The 22,991-nt window shown below is 39.2% G+C and overlaps 1 protein-coding gene across 1 annotated transcript; it reads left to right on the plus strand.

The window, feature by feature from the left end:
* The first annotated feature begins 1,632 nt into the window (after positions 1-1,632).
* LOC109042398 (CD151 antigen) lies at positions 1,633-20,447 on the plus strand. Its single transcript, XM_019059099.2, has 5 exons — positions 1,633-1,827; positions 11,888-12,097; positions 14,031-14,213; positions 16,456-16,665; positions 19,251-20,447. The coding sequence occupies exons 1-5, from the start codon at positions 1,762-1,764 to the stop codon at positions 19,461-19,463; spliced, it is 882 nt and encodes a 293-aa protein (XP_018914644.2). The 5' UTR covers positions 1,633-1,761; the 3' UTR covers positions 19,464-20,447.
* The last annotated feature ends 2,544 nt before the right edge of the window (positions 20,448-22,991 follow it).

Consider the following 22,991-nt stretch of genomic DNA (forward strand, 5'->3'; position numbering starts at 1 on the left):
CAATAGGCTTTTCGCTTTTATCCACTCGTTTTTTCACGTCAAAAATTTGTTGAAAATGTGTGGAAATAGACACGCAAGCAAAGTTTTCTCCTAAAATTTTCTGTACCTAATAGTTTGTTCTTGTTTTTTTATGACCTTATTAATGAGTATCGTTTGTTAAAAGTTCGCCTTCAATTTTGATCCGTAGGCAACATAAGTACCAAAGAGCGCGAAGAGTTGTAATCTGTTTGAAAAACACACATTGATTTGCTTGGAACCTCTAAAAATCAAAATTATTCGTCGGGTTTTTTCATGAGCTTAAAACACATCCTAAGAAATGTGTTGAACGCTGATCGATTTTTGGTAAGCGAAAGTGGATGAGAAAATGAACATTTTCTATGAGATTACGGTTTTCAGCGAATTGATATCTTAAATACTCTAATCAATTTCGGCACTTCGAAAAGTGCTCCAATCGAGCTAAATTTTGGATTTAAAAAAAGCCTCCTTTCGTGTTGAATTAAAGGACCTAATTTCGCCAGCCGTTACGCAAATATTCCTTTCATGAAAAATTACAAGATAAAATGGACGAAAAAGTGGTGAAATTAAGTAGAGAGGTCAACGAGAATGCTTTATTCAGAAATTTTTAAAAAAATCGAAAACTTCATACCCAGAAAATTAAAAACTTAATGAGATCGAAACGAATATTTTTGGACAGACGCACAGTGGATCGAGGCAATAAGAGAGGTCGGGCATGAACTTTTTGACTAAAACTGCAATATCTGAAGTTTATTTCGTCCTATTTTAAATTTAAGGGGTGCTCCTAGCAGAAAATTTCACGAGGAAACCAATGGAACCTCTTTTAGAACCTTACAGTTTTGTATAAGCGGAGTTATAAGCGTTTAAAGTTTCCAAATTTTGTCCGACCTCTCCTATTAACTCGATCCACTATATGAGACGTTGATAACAGGGTGGCTACATCGTGGGGTAGATGCCCAATGCAATGGACAAAAACGGACATGACAGTCAATCCTTCCCGCATGGTTTATAATGAAATGGATTGCATAAAGTATGGTAGGTACTTTGACAAAAATAATGACGCACTTACGTGAGCCTGTGTGTCACTGAAAAAAAAAATCTCGGTATCTTTACTAAGAAAAGAGTAAAATTACCAAGAATTCAGGGTTCTATTTGATCCCAGTTTTTTCTTGGTAAAATTACCATTTATGGAATTGTTGAAAATGTATGGAATTGTATTGAAATTGAACTTTCTCGGTAATTTTACTAGACCGTGGTAAAAACGCCAATATTTTTTATCGACTGTGGTAGAATTACCGAGATAAAATGGCAAAGTTACGGGGAATTGATTACCAATAAAAGTAGTATTCTCAACCTGAAAAAAAACAGTAAAAATGCCGGTTTTTAGGTAAGCTTACCAGTCTGTCTTGGTAAAATTACAAATTGGTAAAAAAAAAGTGAGATGGTAAAGGTACCAACGGACCTTGGTAAAAACGCCGAGAATTTTTTTTCAGTGAAGTATGGTACTTTGACAAAAATACTGACGCACTTACGTGAGCCTGTGTGTGCGTGCGTGCGAGATATGTCTAGCATCTAGCATTGAGCTCTGAAGCTCACCCCACCTGTTAGGTCCACCGAAGCGGAAATCCACCCGAGTGGAAATGGCCATTTCCTCTTTCTATTCGGCTCATACCTTCCGAGTCGGTGTTCCAGTGTTCTGTCTGCCCCCCTCTCAGCAAGTCGGGAGATGTGTGCTCTGCAACAAACATGCGGTGCTTTTCCAAAGTCCAGTTTACCAAGTTTGCTCTCTTCCTCATGAACCTTCTGTATCTGGTGAGTTCATTTCTCAAGCCATGGACCACATGATAGGGTAAGAATTGAACTTCCTTAACCACGATACACGTTACCTTATCAAAATTTCTCGCGGATCACATTTATCAAAAACTTCCTACAGTGAGAAAACTACATTTTTGTAGTTCACGCTAGAATCGGTAAATTCAAACCTCCCGCTTGAAAAAAACCCAAAATCAACTCACGTCAAATCAGCCCATGAAAATAGTCTACTCCGTTTAATGGGAAAAAAAAAAAATGGTCTGACAAAAAAGTTTCCCTCCACTAGTCTATGGAAATTTTGTACTAATCGAGAAGAATTTCAATTCTGCTTACGGACGAAAGGAAAATTCCATCGTAAAACACACTGAAATGACACTGGGAAATCAACTTCGTGCATAGGACCTGAAGTTAATGTTATATGGCTCTGAAGCTCTGAAGTTTTTCGAATCGTGCGACCAAAAACTGAAGGCCCAGCTGCCGAAGTTCGGGTTCCACATCTGAAGTATGTACTTCAGTTCAGTGGTTGACTCCATAGAAGTTTGCACCCAAGTCCCACGTACAATTTTTTTCTCCGAGTAGGATGGTGCGTGACTCAAACAGACTTTGTTTTTTGTTTTTTGTTTCTTGTTTTTTTTGAGCGGAAAGTTTTTCAATTTAAATTTGAAAATGTCCACTATACTCCACGCAAAATTTAATGATAAGGAAACGTGTATTGTGGTGCCTGAGCGGGCTGATTGTTGAAATTGATAGACAATAGATACTATAGACAAGGAAGACATAGGGTGTATGGAGCGATCCTGTTGATTGAAATGAATGGTTCCTATAGAGTTAGGGAGGAGATGATGGACTAATCATAGGGCCTCTTGTGGGTTGCCGTTACCTATACCTCCTCTGTCCATTGCAACCTCCCGCTTCAACTAATAGGATTCCTCCCTCCCTTTTGTCTTCTTTATCTATAACTTTGTCTATCAATTTCAACAATCGGCCCGCAGGTGTCATATTCTCCTCAGTGGTCCATTGCACTTATTGCATAAAGCCATGATAGTGGCGCACACGAGTATAGAACTTTAAGGGCAGGTGTTTAATTAATATGGGTGGATTTCTGTAGATTTTCATTTTGCTGTCGCCGGATGATTTCGAGGCGGTAATCTACGGAATATGTCTAACTTATTTTTTTTTACACTTCGGTAGGTCTTGGCAATCTTAAAAAATTGTTAAATCTACTTTAAATGCCGAAGCATACTTTCGGGAATTTTTTTAATAGTGCAAATGTCAACTCCGGCTAATGTCGCCAGGCTAAATTCGAACACAAGAACTGTTCTGCTGACTTTTTGGCGGAGTCCTGCACAATTTTGATGCTTTATTTAAATTGTTGAATAGATGGGGTCTACTGAAAAATTGTTAGAAAACTATTTAAAAGTCAGGGGAACGTGCACCATACATAGAAAGTTGTGTCGCTAGCTTTGGTGTCAACTCCGGCGGAGCTATTTTCGCGCATTCCGGAGCAAATAGCTGATAGTGCGCGCGCAGGGTAGCCATCGTGATTGTGTTTTTTCAAGAGTTGGAGGTCCCGGGCTATCGGAAACACTGCTTTGATAAACATAAGTAAACCTTTTCTGCATCAAATATTTAGATTTCTAAAAATGGTAATTTGAAACTGTCAACTCCATTTATGTTAAAATTTCATACTGGGGAAGTGGCGCCAGTGATATAATTCAGTATATGATGTACCTGCACGATCGAACCTCAAAACAATCGGTTTTGTTTGTATTCTGCATCGTGGACACTTTCTTTCCCGCGAAAAACACTCAAATGTCAACTCCGGCCGCGTCAACTCCGACCTTGTCAACTCCGGCCCAATGACGTTTAACGTTATTAAGCTGAACTTTATTCGACATTCGTGTAATATTTTTGTTCAATTGTTTGTTCCAGTTCATTAGATTTCAGTCTTTAGTTAAATATTCGTTATTTTTTCAAAAAACTTTGTCTTATAATTTCACCTATGTCAACTCCGGCCCAATGACGTTTAACATTGTAAAACATAGCTCTTACTTGACATTCGTGTAATATTTTTGTTCAATTGTTTGTCCCAGTTCATTAGAGTTCAGTCTTTAGTAAAATATTTGTTATTTTTTCAAATAACTTTATTTTGTAATTTCATTTCTGTCAACTCCAACCTTATCGATTCCGGACCAATGGCGTTTAATGTTGTAAAACTGAGCTTTATTTGACATTCGTGTAATATTTTTGTTCAATTGTTTGTTCCAGTTCATTAGATTTCAGTCTTTAGTTGAACATTCGTTATTTTTTCAAATAACTTTGTTTTTTAATTTCGTCTATGTCAACTCCGACCTTGTCGACTCCGGCCCAATGACGTTTAACGTTGTAAAACTGAGCTTTATTTGACATTCGTGTAATATTTTTGTTCAATTGTTTGTTCCAGTTCATCAGATTTTAGTCTTTAGTTAAATATTCGTTATTTTTTCAAATAACTTCGTTTAGTAATTTCATCCATGTCAACTCCGTACTACCTGTCAACTCCGGCCATCGGTGAAAAAACGACTGTAAAGACTAATTTTTTAAGAATCAAATCGGTTTTATGAGAAGATTAGTTTAATTAAGGGTATCATTGAGAGTTTTAATGCATTTTCAGTATCTTCGATTGGTTTTTTTTCTTAGGAGGATTAAAATAAAAGTGTGTTTTTCAGAATATTAAGCCTTTTCCGTACTGAAATTCCAAAAATGACCATTTGTAAGTCATTTTAAAGTATTATCCTCATCATTTTTTTATTCACTTGACTTCTCTTACTTGAAAAAGCAATAAAAAACCTTAAGTTGAAGGAAAGAAGCCTTGCAAGTACTAAATACAGGATGTGAAATGAGACTGGCTGGAGTTGACAAAGTAGACTTTTTCCGTTCACTTACTAGCAAAAAAAAAAAAATTGGCCCTACAGAAGTTGACCCCTCCACTTAAATATGATTCTACATAGTATACTACTTCTAAAAAATGCTTTGTGGATTACCTACTGTAAAATTTTTTTTGAAGGAAAAAAAATTCCCAAAATGAAAATCTACAGAAATCCACCCATATGTCAATGACATGATTTTCGATAAAAATGTCGGATATATTTCAATATGATTGTCTGAAACCAAGGCTGGTGGACTTTTGCGCAGATCGGTGGCACTGAAAGCTGCATTGGTAGCTTCTAAATGGTTGCGGATGGTGGAACTAACAGAGCACCGATCTCGATTAAGGTGTTCGAAAACTCCCGCTTATGTTTTTACTTTCTCGCTCCCCTCGCGCTCGCGGGTAGAGAAAATATTGTCTTCGTCCAAGAAAGAGAGAAAAAAAAAGTTGAAATTTTTTGATGGGGACTCTGAACTTTCAAATTTAACCGGTGTGGAGGTCCTTGTGCCCCATCAGAAAAGTCTCAGAGGATAACGGGACCGTCAAACGTTGATTCCTTGGGATCGATTACCCATGAATACACATTTTTTCCGAGTCTCCACGTCAATTTAACGAACTTGAATTTTTTTGAAAGAGGGCTCTGTTCCCTACCTTTAGGGGTCGGTATTTTGGACACGGATGGGCCGATTTTGGATTTCTTGGTGTCAATTTAAGCTAAAAACTTCCGTACGTTCTGATTCCGATAAAATAATTTCAAAATTTTGACATTAACCCTGACTTTTGAAGTACGGACCCCCCTTTTTCCCCCGAGGGCCGCCAGGGGGGCTCTGGGACTATGAAATTCGGATTCCTTGGGGTCGATTCCCTCTTCATCCCCGTGATCCTGGACTTCGTACGACCCAAATTAACCGAAAAAAAGGCCTGGTACGGTGTAGGTCTGCGCCACCCTGTATACGTTAAAAATGTATACGTTCTATACATATTTATCAAACCTCAAGCAGAAGAATGAATTTGATCCATTTTTAATGGTCAGTTTGAATGGGCTAGAAATCAGACTTCCGTGACAACGGCATAAAGCGTAAACAAAGAGAATCTCCAAACAAAGACATTGCGTAAATGTACGATGCGACTGTGGACAGTGCTATCACGCATGGTTGCTGTTAGCGGCTGGATCACGACCACGTGGAACCCCTCATATTGTAATGCGATGCCTACATGCGTTTACCGTTCAATTTTAAGGAACATTGATGAGCTTAACAAGGTGAATACAAATCGAAGGAAATTAGGCGGATCAACATTGGAACAATGGAATGGACGAATGGGTAAAAATTAAACTCCCGAGTACATACAATTGTATCGTCTGATTTTGAAGGCGAACCAATAACCATTCGGTGTTGCGGTAAAAAATGCCTCAAAAGTTAATCTGTATGGAAACTGTTTCTTCGGCGAGATCTCTTGTGCGGTCTAGTGGTTGACTCTAATTACTCAGGAAAAATTTTAGAAAGGAGCCTACAGAAGCTATTCATTTTCAGTCAATATCGAAGCCAGAAGAAAGGCTGTGAAAACATGCTCAAGGTAATAATGAACTGTATAGGTGTCGCTGCCATACCAGGGAAGAATTTCAAGCCAGAAATTTCAAGGGAAGGAAAAATTTCAAGACAGCTTTCATCCTTTATAGCAAGTAATCAATTACAGCGTATCTCATAACCTATTTTAAAGCTTCGGTAACGCACCTGACTGGCACTTATCAGTGTCGCCGTTTTTGACGGAATTGCCGGTCAGAGAATTGTCGAGATCTGAATTAATATCATGTTTGTTAACAATTATAACTCGGTATTAGATCAATGTTTTTCGTGCCAAAGCAGGATAGAAATTACGTGTAATACCTTACAATTAAAACAAGTAGTAAGCTCCAACGCATTCGCGTCGGAAAGCGGCTCTGGCGACGGTAGTTGTAGTCAAGAATGAGGGCCTAGACACATTTTGTCAATAATCGCCCCGATGGCCACGATAGTGTTGTTAAACGTTTACGGTTTCCTTGGTAACCTTTGTTTGCTATCAGCTGATATCGAGTAATATGCCTAGGAAGCTCCAACCACTGCATTCTTCCAAAAAACCGCGAAAACTTTAAAATTCAAAATTTCAAATTTTGAACGTAAAGTACATTTTTTCCATCACGAGATTAAAGCACAGACAAGTTTTGAATTATTGACTGTATCACCATGATTCCAAAAATACACTACACAACATAGCATTGGCTAACAATAAAACAATATGCAATAAAATAAAGTCATGACAAGGTACATAGTCGAAAATGGCGCCGATTCCCATTAACCAACGCGCGGTCTCTCCAATGTAACATGGTCCATTGATACTCCCCAGCTGGGACCGTCCGGAATAGCAGCTCTAGTGCAAGCACCAGAGCCGCTAATATTCTTAAGTTTTCTAGAAAATTCTCGCTCTATCAGCTGAAATTCGGAAAATTACAAATAATGATAAGACCTTTTATTAAGCACGGCAGAGTTGAGTCTCCACCATGCGCCCTGATCCGGATTAGATGCGAAGTACGGTTTTTTATAAAAGAGAGACCGACGTGAAAACGCGTTTTTTCAGGACTTACGTTTGGCCAGTAAGTCTGGAGATCAGTACGACATTAACCCCTTCTGTCACACGGATAAAAAATCAAAGAAATTGAGTAAGAAAGGATCAATAAAATTCAAATTTTTAGCCTTGATTACCCATTTTTGCGCTTTTTGTCTTCGTCACATTTCGGGCTAGATGTTATTCACATTCGGGCTTCGGGTTATTGCGTTCCCGCTATTTGTATATCGCTGCTGATTGTCTGTAAGCGAGCAATTTCGCTCTATAACGAAAGTAATCTTTCTTCTACCAAAATTGGACGCATTTGACTCAAAAGAAACTACATCCGTTGGGACATAAGCCTTGCCAAGCATGCATTCTTATGGATCTTAGGGATTATGTCAGAATGAATATGGTTCCTTTTAATATAAAGACGTTCAATTCAATGTGCTTTCTAATTTCTTGTTTTTTTTTTTTTTTTTTTTTTTTTTTTTTTTTTTGAAACACTGAGGACAAGTGAATTTTCTGCGTGTGAAACTAGAAAAAGCTGTTTTCCATATTATTATTTCGCTTCAATGAAAGTAACGTGTTACATAATATCTCAGAAAGCTATTTCGCGACTTACAATTACTTCCTGCCATTTGCTGGTTTATCCTCAGAAGAACTCTTTCCACACCACCTTAGAGAACCCCTTTTCAAAATTAAGATTTAACCGTTACCAAAACACATATGACTTCAATTAATGTTTGTTTTGGTGACGGCTAACTCATCAATTTGAACTGGGAAAAACCGACGAGAAAACTTGATTCTTATCATTGGAACTCTTTCCACACCACCTTAGAGAAACCCTCGTTAAGATAATCAGTTGGCCATCACCAAAACACAATTTATGTTAGTCAAAACTCATGACATCACTGTGTTTTGGTGATAGCCATCAGATTATTTTTACCAGGGAAAGACCGACTTTTATAAACACTTAATTTCTCAGGAGGTAAGTTCAGTGGCGCGTTGCTAGTGTATTTTCTTCGGAAAATACACTATTTCTTTTTTTATAGTGGTTGCTTCCCCCGTAGGCCTACCAATCCACTTCATGACTAATTACGGAAAAAACAGAGAGGGATGAAGGAGTTTTACGTATCCTCCCGCCTATACTAATGGACCATCTTTTTTTTTTTTTTTTTTTCGCCGAAATGGCCGAGGGTTTCTTTTACCGCCCTCTAACTTGCACCATACCGGGTCCTGGTTATGGATTCAGCCGTCATTGGAAAGCGATGGCCGCCGGCCGACTGAACGAAGTGCCGAAACACCACTGCATCCTTCGAACCAAAGCTACGGTATCGTACGCCCCCTGTTATAAATTTACGAGGCGTTAGAATATTTAAAATTCCTAGACCCACTCTCTGTTAGGGGAGGGGAGACAAAGAAAAAGAATGAAAAGAAAAAGAGCGAGCCCTACTGGCACGCTTCAAAAGACAAAGAAAAAAAGAAAAAAGTAACATAATTGAAATTATGTTACTACGCGGGAGGGGTTGGGGGACTCTACTTTAAAACGCGAATCTACAAGTACTTACTGGTTTTCTTTGCTCTTTGTCTTTTAGAAAGCAAAAAAAAAAAAAAGTTAGTAGAAAAAGAGGAGGAACCAACACCGGGAAGTGCGTTAAATCGCTAAAAGACAAAGAGAAAAGAAACCTCAAAAAATAAAAAAGAACAACAAATTAGAACTAGCATGCGATAAGCAACACATAACACACACGAGCAACATGTAACGTTTAAAAGCAACACGTAACATATAAAAGCAACATATAGCACACAAGCAACACGTAACACGCAAGGAACATGTAACACACAAGCAACACGCAACACACACAAGCAACACGCAACACACACAAGCAACCCGCAACGCACATGCGCAACACGCATACGCAACACACATACGCAACACGCATCAGTAGAAACATATAACACATAGATAACAAATATAACACATAAAAAACATATAACACATAAATAACATATAACACACAAATAACACATATAAAACATATAACACACATGCAACACATAATACCTTTACCAACGAGTCCTGGCCAGGGACTGCCCGATCCACCCGCTGGTGCCTATATTTATAACGTACGGCGTGGTGCAAATAAAGCCCGGGAGCATTTTCAGCTGTGACGTCACGTTGGCTATCACCGTAAACCAATCAAATGTGTTGAAAAAAAAAACATCGAAGTGAAAATAAAGCACCGGGGTTGGGAGCCTATCACGATTGAGTTTGCTCTTGGAGGTCTTAGAGCCTGAAAGGGCCGCCAACTTTTCTCCACGAAATATTCGAAACCGAATTGTAGTTGTTGCCAACCTTTACTTGACCCATTGAAGTGAAACAAGAGTACACCTAGTATAGGTTCGAAGACTTTCATAAGTAAAATCGTTATTTGGAGGCCGTGTAGGGCTTGAAAGGGCTGCCAACCTCCCCACATGAAAAATTCAGTCGTTGCCAACCTATAAATTCGAAGGGAAGATCCATCATAGTACCAAACCTAGTCAAGGAAAAATCCCTAGTTTTCGGAAAAAGAAGAAAAAAAACTAGTAAATCCATCCATACTCCATGACGACTCAAACGTCATCAGACGTTTGTCGGTTTCCTTGGTAACCTTTGTTTGCTATCAGCTGATATCGAGTAATATGCCTAGGAAGCTCCAACCACTGCATTCTTCCAAAAAACCGCGAAAACTTTAAAATTCAAAATTTCAAATTTTGAACGTAAAGTACATTTTTTCCATCACGAGATTAAAGCACAGACAAGTTTTGAATTATTGACTGTATCACCATGATTCCAAAAATACACTACACAACATAGCATTGGCTAACAATAAAACAATATGCAATAAAATAAAGTCATGACAAGGTACATAGTCGAAAATGGCGCCGATTCCCATTAACCAACGCGCGGTCTCTCCAATGTAACATGGTCCATTGATACTCCCCAGCTGGGACCGTCCGGAATAGCAGCTCTAGTGCAAGCACCAGAGCCGCTAAAATGTGATTCGGTAATTTAAGCGATTTTATTGTTGTGTAGTTCCCTGTGATTATCGTGAAATCACTGAAAAGTACATGCACTCTCCTAAAAAAAAAAAAAAAAAAAAAAAAAAAAAACGCTGATGTTTAGATCTGGGCACGAATTGGGGTTCCAGTCAAATTCAAGTTCGATATCAAATTCCGGGACTAGTAGGTACCCATCGATCCATCGATGAAGAAAAAAACCTTATCTTAAATTACGATCTATCTCATGCTTTATTTTCTACACAGGAATCTAATGTCAAAGCACGCATCAATATTGTTAGTGATTTTTATTCTTATTGTGAGGAGCCTTCTGTGGTAATATTAATTGAAAAGAATGACGTTAAAAATAAGGAATGAATGAATAAATTATTGATGGAACTGAAAGGCCAATTTTAAGAAAATAAGACGGAAGTGTGGATTCTAAATAAACGAAATCGAAAAGGAATGTTTTTTGGTCATACAATCGATAAAGAACCCAACTAGAAGCACTATAACACACATAGACTGCCGCACAGTGGATCGAGTCAATAGGAAGGTCGGACAAAATTTGGAAACTTCAAACGCTTATAATTCCGTTTAAATGAAACTTTGAAGTTCTAAATGTGGTTCCGACCGTTTCCTCGTAATTTTTTTTTTCAAAAGCACCTTTGAAATGTAAAATGTGACGATATTAACATAAAAATTTGCAGTTTTTGTCACCGATTTAATGGACCACTAGACAAGATACGAATTCAAGCATTCAGATACATTATTCTTAACCAAAATATCACGCTGAACACGATGCACACAACGAAAAATACCGGAATCAACTCCTTACGAAGATATTTAATGATTCCTGATGAGTGAATTCAAACCACCCGCTCATGAAAACTCAATGCTCTACGTAATTCACATCGCGCGCTAAATGTTATCATGACAGTCTCTGCGATATACAAATCTGGCAACCTCAATCTTGCCGCTTTGGCTCAGCTATAGCAAATTGCTTATAGTTTGAGCAACACTTGGTGGGAAATGAACATTGCTCGATTGAGAAAATTGCTGAAACCGTTGTAGTGCTCGATTTGACTCACGTAGAGCTTTGAGTTTCTTGTGAGCGGGCAGTTCAAAATCCGCGTAACCAATGTGAAATAAAAAGGTTAATATCTTCGTTAGGAGTCGGTTTCAGTAATTTCCGTTGCGCAAATCGTGTTCTACATATACGTGAAATTCCTGTTAAGGAACATGTATCAGATTGTTTAAATTCGTTCCTTGTCTAGTGGTCCATTGACTCGATCCACTGTGTGCCGCCGCGTCACCTTGCCAGTTGCCGCTTGCCGAGCGTACTATAACGGCGCCTTCATTTCCCTGACAAGCCCCCTGTCTTGCACAGCGTGCCTCCTGCCTAGTTCACACACTCAGATTAGTGTAAATTCAGTTGAGATTAGCTCATCGCATTCGCTGAATCGTGTCTCTACATGACATAAGCATGGGATTGTCTTCTTTCTAAATTTAGCATTTGTTTTCTTTCAGCTGTGCGGTTTACTACTGATCACAGGCGGCATCTTGCTTCTGTCCAACACCCACTACATACTGATATCCCGTCTGATCCAACCGTCATCGGTGCAACCTATTTTCTACTACGTCGCTCTGGTTTTGATGAGCATCGGCTTGGTCATAGTTTCCATCTCGATTCTCGGATGCTGGGCAACTCATTTGGATAATTACTGTTTTCTCGCATTCGTAAGGAGTTTCATAATTTCTTTTCAGAGTCATTCCTCAGCTGCATTATGATATAAAAAAGGATGGAAAAAAGGAAGGCAGGAGATAGTTTAGAATTTTAGATTATTAAAATGATTAGGATACAGCCTTTAATTTGATATCAAGGGGTGTCAAAAGCACTGCTGCTTCCGAAAATGACCTCCATCGTTTGAGAGTTGGATAGCAAAACAGTTAACGGTGTTTCAAAATCTCATTTCCTATTTTAATTTTTTGGAGGAGAATCAACCTTCATCCCAGTTCGAAAATTGTTGCAATTTTTCTTGCCCGTTGGGCAGGGCCCGATTTACCTACTTGCCGCCCATGGGCCGCCTGTATTTTTCCGCCCCCTTCTCATTCGTTTTGAAATACCAATAAAAACCATCAAGTAAACGTGCCATTGGGGGAGGGATGCATAAGACTCGTTTACTCGTGTTGGACATATTTTTTGGGAAAGCCCTGTTAACGCACTACTAGCAAAAGTTCACGGAACTTTGCGCGAAAGTTAAGTTCCGTAAACCTATCTCTGTGTGGACAAGGCCTTCCATTCATAAGAAATGAACGAACAAATTATGAGAGAACAAACATAAATGTAGTTTAATGATTTTAACTTCCGCCGCCGCGCCGCGCAGACTGCACTGTGTTTGGCACAATGCGTGAAGTATTCACGCAGTCTTGTAGGCGATAAGCGTTTCACGCTGACCGCACTGTCTTTGGCGCAATGCGTGAAGTATTCGTGCAGTCTTGTAGGCGCTAATATGTGTTACATTTTTTTTTTTTTTTGAAATATGTGTTACATGCCGACCGCCTTGCCGAGGGCTTCTCCTTGTCATCTCAAGCCCTCGTCATCATCTCTCTCTAAGTCGCACCGTTCCAGCGTTCCAGGCCAAATTGCGTGTTTGGTTTCTCTCTTAACTCGATTAATAAAAGGTGCTGTCTCTTGTACCACTAAAAAGACGACAAAATTAGAAATTACTATACTCTCAGGAAATGAGAGATTTTCTCGTTTGTAATTTTTTTTTCAAAACTCGATTTTTTTTAAAAAAATTGCAAAATTTGCCACCATGGGCCGCGGCCCATGTGCCACCCCCTTAATCCGGCCCTGTCGTTGGGCGATTATTCCCACATAATTTTAGGCGAAAATGTGTATTGGTTTACATCCAAAGGAGATGAACACTGTTATTTAGATGTGTCTGTTTTGCTTTAGCGCTGCACCTTGGCGGAAAAACACGGTTTTGACGGAAAACTTAAAATTTCTCCTAAAATGGGGATTTTTCGGGGAAAATTCATGTTTTAGGTTTCAATGATTTCCTCTCTGAAACATTTATGCATAATACAGAAAAACCAAAGTCATTTCCGGGTAGGAACTTTGTAGTAAAGCGTGCGTTTGTTGAATATTTGTAGCTGTATGCTTAGTTTGGCAAACAAGAAGAAATAATATAAGAACTTTCCATACGCCGAAAATCGAAGTTAAATATGTGAGCGGATATACCAATCATTTTTTTGAAGAACAGGTAATGACTGCCATGATCATCGTAGTAATCTGCCATGCAGTGGCGTGGCGTGCTTTGCGATATATTGAATGTTACGCCATTTAAACCTATGGAAAAGGATCGATAAACAGGGTGTTCGCAGCAAACACCTTTATAATCGATTCTTTACCATAGGTTTAAATGGCATAAAAATCGATAAATCGCAATTCACGCCACGCTACTGCTGCCATGGTATCCCTTACCGGCAGCGTGGAGTGGTCTCATCGATGAGCGGTGAGAATATAAAATTTGCACTGTATACCGAACGCTAGTGTGCATCATTGGATTGTACTTATAAATATTAGTTTTTAGATATGTAAGTATTTTTCTCTGCCATCTCGTCACAAACGCTCCCAAGTTTTATTCCAAACTTTAAATATTTTCAGTACCTGTTTGCGCTTTTGGTGCTTCTGTTGGCTGAGAGTGTGATCGGAATTCTTACGGTCATATTCCCTGAGTATCTCGGCGTGAACTTGAGCAGGGATGCTTTGATGAGCCTCTGGCAACGAACCTACGGGGTGCCTGGCAAAGAGCAGTTCACGGCTTCCATTGACCTCGTACAAACAAGAGTAAGTTCACTCCACTGAAATCTCAGGCTGCTTCCTTAAACCCTTACCACAAATGGACTACATTCTGCAATTAAGGACTATAAATTTCGGCCCGGTTTAAAAACAACGTATGTGCCATTAGTTTCCCTATGCACATAAGTGTTTTTTCAGATGAGTTGAAGTTTATAGCTCCAAATTGCAAAATGCAGTCCAAATAAAAGGCTCCGAGCCGCAGCAGTTCAATTACAAGGTCTCAAAGTTTCTCCTAAAAACTTCTGTTTTTGTAAATGGCCATGTAAGCTTTTGCAAAGAAGATATTAAAACATTTTAACAAAAAAAGTTTTGATGTAAAGGAAATGATTTGATAAATGTCCGAGAAGCAAAGGCAGAATTTAAAGAAAATGAGCGATTACATGGTAAAATTGATCCTGCGGATCGGAGCGTTATGCATGTTGCTTCTCTACTAATTGAAGGGGCTTCCCTTGTTGAAAGGTGATACATAGAATTGAAATATATTTCTTTGTACTGCATTGACTTTCTTCCATCTGATCATGTAATACATTTTTGAAATTGGCATAAATAATATAAAAAATTGCATTTTTTCATTGTAAAAAAAAATTGCAACTTCATTTCAACATATTTTCGCAAAATGCCCCAAAATGCAGGAACAAGGCTTCACATGGAAAAAAAAACAACTGCATATTTTTGTCGTTGAAACCCCTTATAAACATAAATGTAGTGTAGCGTATTTAAAAAAGGTGCTTTTGTGAAAAAATGCAGCTGCAATAAGTTTTACCCATTCCGTTTGACCTAATTGTAAGTCGATACTATCCAAAGTTTGGAAGCCGCACTGCATGTCTATGATTCAACCGGGTTTTTTTTTACGAAAAATTACATGATTTTTATTCCATTTTGCTCGTTTTTTTCGGATATTTCCGATGTCTTCTGTCGATACCAAGAACCATGATATTAGTTTACTAAAATGCCGCCAGATCGAGAGCTAAGAAATTCATTTGGCAATGTTCCACCACCATGACAGTTCACCAAAATTTGATAAGAAGATCTCAGTTTTATCAAATTTCTAGTGTTTCTGATTATCGTTGGTCTCTGCAAAAGCAACTTCGAACCGCTCAATATTTGTCTGACTCTTCACGACATTGAAAAAAATATCCTCCAATACATGACCGTGACGAGAAGAAGAGAGAGAGGGTTGCTTCATAAGATCCAATCCAAGGCCTTTTGTTTTAATACATTTTTAAGCACTAACAGATATGTTGCCGTGCTAAGGAAGAACGCCGCACGAACATTCGAGAGTTACCAAAGTTCCTCCGATAAAAGTATCATTTTGGAGGAAAGTTATGAATATTTTCTCTCGAAATTTGCAGATGATTTAGATCTGGCTGCTAGTGAAATTATCTGAAAAATTGGAGGCAAAGTATTCAAAAATGGAGATGTTGCATGTGTGAGGAATTTGCGATTTGACGTGTTTGATTCTCATGTAAAAGTTCGTGAGAAGCACGATGGTGCCACTGGTTTTTCCTGAAATTAACTCTCAAGCTCACAAAAAGCTCTCAAGTTGAGGCCAAAATGGAGGGGATATCTCACGCTATCCTGAGAGTCCACCTCTACATCAAGACGAACTCTCCATGCAAAGATAGGGAGCAAATACATTGACAGGGCTGCTACTTTATTTGGGGACTCTAAAACTGAAAACACGGCATCACTGCACTGCTAATGTATTTGCTCCCTATCTTTGCGTGGAGAGTTCGTCTTGATGTAGAGGTGGACTCGCAGGATAGCGTGGGATATCCCCTCCATTTTGGTCTCAACTTGAGAGCTTTTTTTGAGCTTGGGAGTTGATTTCAGAGAAAACCAGTGGCACCATCCATCGTGTTTCTCGCGAACTTTTGCATGAGAATCATCGGTCAAATCGAAAATTCCTCACACATGCAACATCTCCATTTCTCTGTAAATTCGTATTTTATCGAAGGAAATTTGGCAACGCCTGAAGGTTCGTACGACGTTTTTTCTTTACATGGCAGTATGTTTCATACTACGGTTGTCGTCAATGATTGCAATAATTTCAATGATTTAGATCAGGATGCGAATGAAATTATCTGAAAAATTGGAGGCAAAGTATTCAAAACTTTCTCTGTAAATTCGTATTTTATCAGAGGAAACTTGGCAACGCCTGAAGGTTCGTGCGGCGTTTTTCCTTTGCATGGCAGTATGTTTCATACTCGGTTGTCGTCGATGATTTCAGTTCGAGTGCTGCGGGATCAACAGCGGGAATGACTTCCAGGCGTCCTGGTGGCGGCTCCGGGAGTTGGCGCCCCCCTCGCTCCTGGTGCCCCTGTCCTGCTGCGTCACCAACGTCACGGACCCCGAGGCCTACCTTGACCCTCAACCTCTGGACACGAGCGTCTGCCAGAAACAGCACCTCGAGGACTACCGCGAGTTCAGGCATTCTCAGGTGAACGCAATTCATTGTCAACGCACCGTCCTATCTAACGGGTCATCGCTGAACGTACAAGGAAAAACGCCGGCTCGTTCCGCTGAAAAGCCCGAACTGAGCGCGCCATCATTGGCTTGTTGGTCATAACCAAACTTTTTCGTTATGGTGAACCAGAATGTACATAAAGCCCCTCTCGGGTTAGACTTAGAAATGTTATGACTTTTATGGCACAGCCATCGATGACTGTTCCTGTGAAACAGCCCCAAAATCCCCCAGAAGACTCACCAGAAATTATGTTGGATATAATTCGAATTCTTAAAGATCAGGGCCGAATTAAACTTATGATGTTTTCAATAAAACCATAAATTAAATTGGACGTGTTTCAATAAAACGGAACTAAGCGCTAATTTGAGTTCCTTTTGAGGAATTTAGAATCCCGGATAGCGCGTTCTGTCAAACGGACCTAAGCGCCATGGAAAAGCATTGCGAGTATAGGACGGAATAAGCCGGACGCCCGATTCCGCCGCCAATCCAAGCCCCCTCTACCTTCCTCACCCTATGGCGCTTAGGTCCGTTTGATAGAAATACGTCCAATTAAGAATGGTGGAGACTAATCGAACAAAGGGACATGACTCGTTAAGAGTCAATTTTCCCTTTCACAGTTGCGCTGTTTAGAGCAACAATAGTTACGACCAATTAGGGATTTATGTCAAATCGACCATTCGGTAATCAGGATTTTTGAAAAATAACCAGTTAAGATCAAACTTAATCATTTAGATACTCTGTTGGAAAAATACTGGTTAAAACATATCAGGAATTTTTGGTCATATTGACCAATCTGGAATTAGGATTTCCTATTGATTGTGACTAGTGTTGCTTCAAACAGTGAAACAGTGTAACTCTAACAATAATTTTCCCTAAATTATGAGTTTTTTTTTCTTTGTAATGGGTGTTCTTTTTTCACAAGAACAAGCACTAATATGGCATTGACGTTGACATAATGTCAACATCTCAGTCTCTGAACTTGTATTTTTGATAGGAATGTAGTACACGAAATAGCTCAAAATTTCGTATCAACGGAAAAATCGTTGAAAAAGACAATAAAATAGGTTAACCATTTATCAAGGCTAAATAAAGTCCTCTAATTTGCGTGCCTCTGGGTGGTTTTGAACAATCATTCAATCAAGATCGCTAATGTTTAGCACCATTGAAGACTTATCTCGACCGACAATCTCCGGTACATTCAGTTCACTCATTCCATTTTAACAGTTTGGTCCTTTTGAACGAACTTTGTTTTCTCAAATGTTTCAATATATACCTAGTATAAATATCTTTGTGTTATCTTTGTGCTATCATATAATCTTTGTGTTTAAACCAAAGGGAGGATTTTCCCTTCTTTAGGTACCTAATTTGTCCAATCTCTCAATGCTCCGCTCTACATAATCAATGAGGTTGCATCGCTCAGATTCGGGAGAAAAGTTGAAAAACGAGGCCCAATTATGTACCTCCTACCCTCGGTTGTGTTTCTCACGTAACCCTTGAAGCATCTCTACAAATAAGACGAACGGAAACGAGCACAATAATTATTTATGGAAATAGAGCAAAGAAACTAACGCGGGTTGTAACGGCGTAGAGATACAACTATTCGTGCTTGATGGATGTCCGTGTTGCATCTGCAAAATTGAAGGCGCGATGGCGCAAGGCGTGAACTCGTAACGCTCCGCTTAGTACTCCCGATGAGTTGTTAGTCAGATTCGGAAGAAGATTTTAAAAACGAAGCTCGATTACGATCCTCCTATATGTTCCGTTGTAATCGACATTCAATTTGTTCTTCCACCGTTTATCAACTTGACATCTGATTCTTTTTTTCGGATGAACATTTTGACCTATATCTAAAGTTCGTGCGTACCGGTCCCATATCGTGTTTTAACCCTTCCTAAAGGATCCCCTGCTAAGGGACCTTTTAGGATCCCTCCATATACCTTTCATCTCCTTTGTCTATTGCTTTGTCTATCAATTTCAACATTCAGCCAGCGGGCTGATTTTTGAAACTGATAGACAAAGCTATAGACAAAGAAGGTAGAAAGGATATGGAGAGACTCTATTGGTGGAAGCGAGTGATTGCAATGGACAAAGAAGGTAGGTAATAGACTAACTAACGGCAGCTCACAAGGGACCCAACACTGGAAAAAAAAAACACATTGGATCTAGAGTCCAGACTTTTGAAAACATCGACAAGAAAAAATACTCTCGATTCAATCAGATTTAAGCTTAAATCAAAAGGAAATCCGCTCAAATTAAGAGGCTTGGTTCTTGATTTAAGCTTAAATCTGATTGAATCAAGAGTATTTTTTCTTGTCAATGTTTTTAAGAGTCTGAACTCTAGATCCAATGTGTTTTTTTTCCAGTGAAAAGCTAGTCCATCATTTTCTCCTTTAGTCTATAAGAACCACCCTAATGAACCAATAGGATCGCTCCATACTTTATATGTCTTCTTTGTCTATAGCTTTGTCTATCAATTCCAACAATCAGCCGCTGAGCTCTTTAACGTGGCTTTCTCGTGGTCTTGATTGGTTGACCTAATGGGCTATGTCCTTTTTCAGGGATGCTTCGAGCCGTTGAACGAGTGGATCGTGGAGCGGGTGAGCAGTCTCATGTTGGCCGGGATCGGGAAGCTCACCATCCAGCTGCTCCTCCTCCTGGCCATCATCCTCATCTACGCCGAGCGGAGTCACAAGTCCCGCATCGTCGTCTGCTCCACCACCGTCTCCCGCTCTGCCGTCTCCGGATCCAACTCCTGCGTCCATTCGATATGACGCATCGACTCCAGTCTCAAGAATCCAGTGGATAGACTCATTTAGTGGACGTCGTTCGATTCATCGCGATAGAATAATCGAAATCCAATCGGCTCGCGTTCAAATTGGCCGCCCTTTGACAGTGCGGTAAAAATTAAAATGGCCAATCCGAGCAGTGGCGTGGCGTGCTTTGCGATAGATCGATTCATCTGCTATTAAAACCCATGGAAAAGGATCGATAAACAGGGTGTTCGCAGCGAACGCCTTGATAATCGATTCTTTACCACAGCTTCAAATGGGGAGGTATCGATAGTCGATCATTTACGCCACGCCACTGAATCAGAGGGTCGAATTTTTTGAGATTGAGATTATGTTTCTGTTTACAACTGAACCATGCATCGAATATACCGATGTATCGAATGTCGTAGTCACTGAATCAGTCCTGTTCAACGGTAAAATCCAAGGGAAAATTGGACCGAGTTTAACAGAAAGGAACCAACCCACATAATGTTGAAACTGAGAAAAAGAGGTTTGAAGTGTTATTCCTCCATAAAACTCAATGTAGAAAATCAACTTCAACCCTCTTTTCACGAACTGATTTTATTTTCGACCTTGAGATTTTGGCAGGAGCAAATATACGACTGGGGGAACTCAAAAACATCCTTAACTCAATTTTTTCGAAAATGTGGGTTGGTTCCTCTCTGATAAACTATATCCAAATATGAGTATGACAAGACTAAAGAATGGTGAAATTACACTGAGGACGTTTCGCCGGGTCAATTAACAACTGGGCCCTTTTCCAACGAGAAGAAAGGATAGAAGTTTCAAAAATATAAAGAAAAAGAAATGAGCATGCAACTGAATCTGATTGTGAGTTTGCGCTGATTCTTTCCTCGTTTAGTTGTATCCTCACATCATGTTTCAATGTCTATAATTTTCTAGGTTTTTTCCAATTCAAAATGGACATGTAATTGGACCGAATTGTCCTGGCTATTTTCTTAACTATTTCCCAGGCTTCTTATATACCCATGTTATCATTTTTTTTTTTTTTTTTTTTTTTTTATGTTTTGTCTTATATATGAAGTGAATTAAAATCATGCACATCTTTTTGAGGGGGAGGGGGGAGGGAGGTTGCTGCAGCATTGGCGGAAATAGTGCCAAGAAATGAACCACAAGTCAGAGTAAGAATTAAAAGCAGCACCAGGAAATGTTCCTCGATCGAAATCTTGAGCAGAACACTTTGAAGTTTTTGAAAAGAGCTTTATCATCGGCATTAAATGACGCATTGAGTCCCCCGATTGACAAAAATCAAGCGTAGTTTGACAACATTTATTATCAGACCTTTTGACCTGAAGTTATGAATCATCCCTGTATAGATGCGTGATGATACTCATGAGCCATAAGCGTGCCCCGTAAATGATTGAGAACAACAAAGGGTTTTGATTTAGTGGTACTTACTGATTTTTATTGGACTTTTTTTCGAAGGTTTCTACATGCTTTAGAGTTCATATTACAGTTTAGGTTTCCTTTATGAAGTTGTCAGGGAAGAATTTAGGATCTTCATTAAAAATTCAACCACTTCATAACTCAATTTTTAATACATTGAGGATGAGTTTTTTTTTCTTCTTCAATAAAATTTTACCCTCAGAACTGGAAGCTATTTAAAACGGTAGCAAGCATGTCTTTCACCTTCATTAGATGTAAGCCATAGATTTTCAATAAATAAAAATAGACATAACGTGTTCGCCCGTAGGATCAAAACGCGTTGCGGAGCGGATACACTTGGATATACGGATACGTATTCCACTGTCCTTTCTTTCCATTTAAATTTTTTTCAATAGTTTTAAGATACATTTTTAAGAAATACTTTTCAAAGATTCGGATTATTTTTATACTTTTGAATAAGATTTTTTTTTAATAAAAGTGTGGAAAATAAACTTACAAGAGTGATTTCATTAGTTCTTTTCAACAATGTTCAGAGGTCATTATTGAACCATTGATGGTAGGTAATGGTTCTCACATGAAAAAAAAGAGAAAAAAGATTTTTCCTCTTTATGACCAACTTGTTGGCCTTGCAATGAAACTCCAAAAAAAGAAACTTCAAAAAACATTTTGAATTTCACAGTATTTCTACACTGCGGTGAATGAGGCAAAATCGTTAATATCGAATAATAAATCGAACGCAGCGTTAATACACATACCTACACCACTACTCTCAGCTTTTTTATGCTCTATACATTTTTAACCATACATTTTTACATTTTTTTGTATTGTCTGTTTGGTCCAACGGAGAATATTATATAGTTGAGAGTTTTGGTAAAAATGGGGGAGCGTCAATTCCATAAGACAAAATTCACTAAAACTCTGTACACCTCTTTGGTGTAACAGGACTTACCTAACTATCATTCAAGATTTTCTCACCTTGTTATATCTGAACCGGATGAACCTCTATATTTGCCTCAGCTAAAGGCTCTTAGATTTTTCCAGTGTACGATAAGTATCTTGATTTGTTTTGAGAGGAAAGATCTGTACTTTTAATGGATGCCTGTCATTCTTAACACGTTCATTTTCGTATAATACTGTGCAACACCTCTGTTGTGAAACAGTTGATTCGGCCGCGCCTGCGGCGGCCAGCGCGAACCGCGCATTGGCGCCTACAAACCTAAGTGGATACTTCATGCATTGTGCAATGCGTGACGTATCCACTTAGGTTTGTAGGCGCAGAGATACAACTGTTCGTACTCGATGGATGTCCGTATTGTATACGCAACAATTGAAGGCGCGATGACGTGAGGCGTGCACTCGCAATGCTCCGCTCTATGTTGCTACTGAAAGTGTCGTTCCATTTCGGGAGACAATTAAAAAAACGTCTCTCCAATCTTTGGCTTTGTTGCTTACCTGGCTTTTTAAATCCCACTACGCAATATATTGCTTATCGGATGGAAGTGACTCAGAGTTGCTTAAATTTCAAATAAAACATGAGGAAGGAACATGATAGGGGTGTGAGAGTTTCGTACATTCATATTTCGCCTTCAATTTTTGAGTTAGGCCCGAAACCAAGCGCCCCACAGCGAATTCTACTCGAGGTTTATTGTCGTAGGTATGTCATTCGAAGGGGTGAGAAACCACAGTCAGAGAACCTTACCCAATGGAGATGTTGCATGTGTGAGGAATTTGCGATTTGACTGTTGATTCTTATGTAACAGTTCGCGAGAAACACGATGGTGCCTCTGGTTTTCTCTGAAATCAACTCCCAAGCTCAAAAAAAGCTCTCAAGTTGAGGCCAAAATGGAGGGGATATCCTACACTATCCTGAGAGTCCACTTCTACATAAAGGCAAACTCTCCATGCAAAGATAGGGAGTAGGTAAATACATTGACAGGGTCGCCGTGTTTTCAGTTTTGGAGTCCCCAAATAAAGTGGCAGCCCTGTCAATGTATTTGCTCCCTATCTTTGCATGGAGAGTTTGTCTTGATGCAGAGGTGGACTCTCAGGATAGCGTGGGATATCCCCTCAACTTGAGAGCTTTTTTTGAGCTTGGGAGTTGAT

The sequence above is a fragment of the Bemisia tabaci genome, chromosome 4 (genome assembly GCF_918797505.1).
Source record: "Bemisia tabaci chromosome 4, PGI_BMITA_v3".
Taxonomy (NCBI): Eukaryota; Metazoa; Arthropoda; class Insecta; order Hemiptera; family Aleyrodidae; genus Bemisia; species Bemisia tabaci.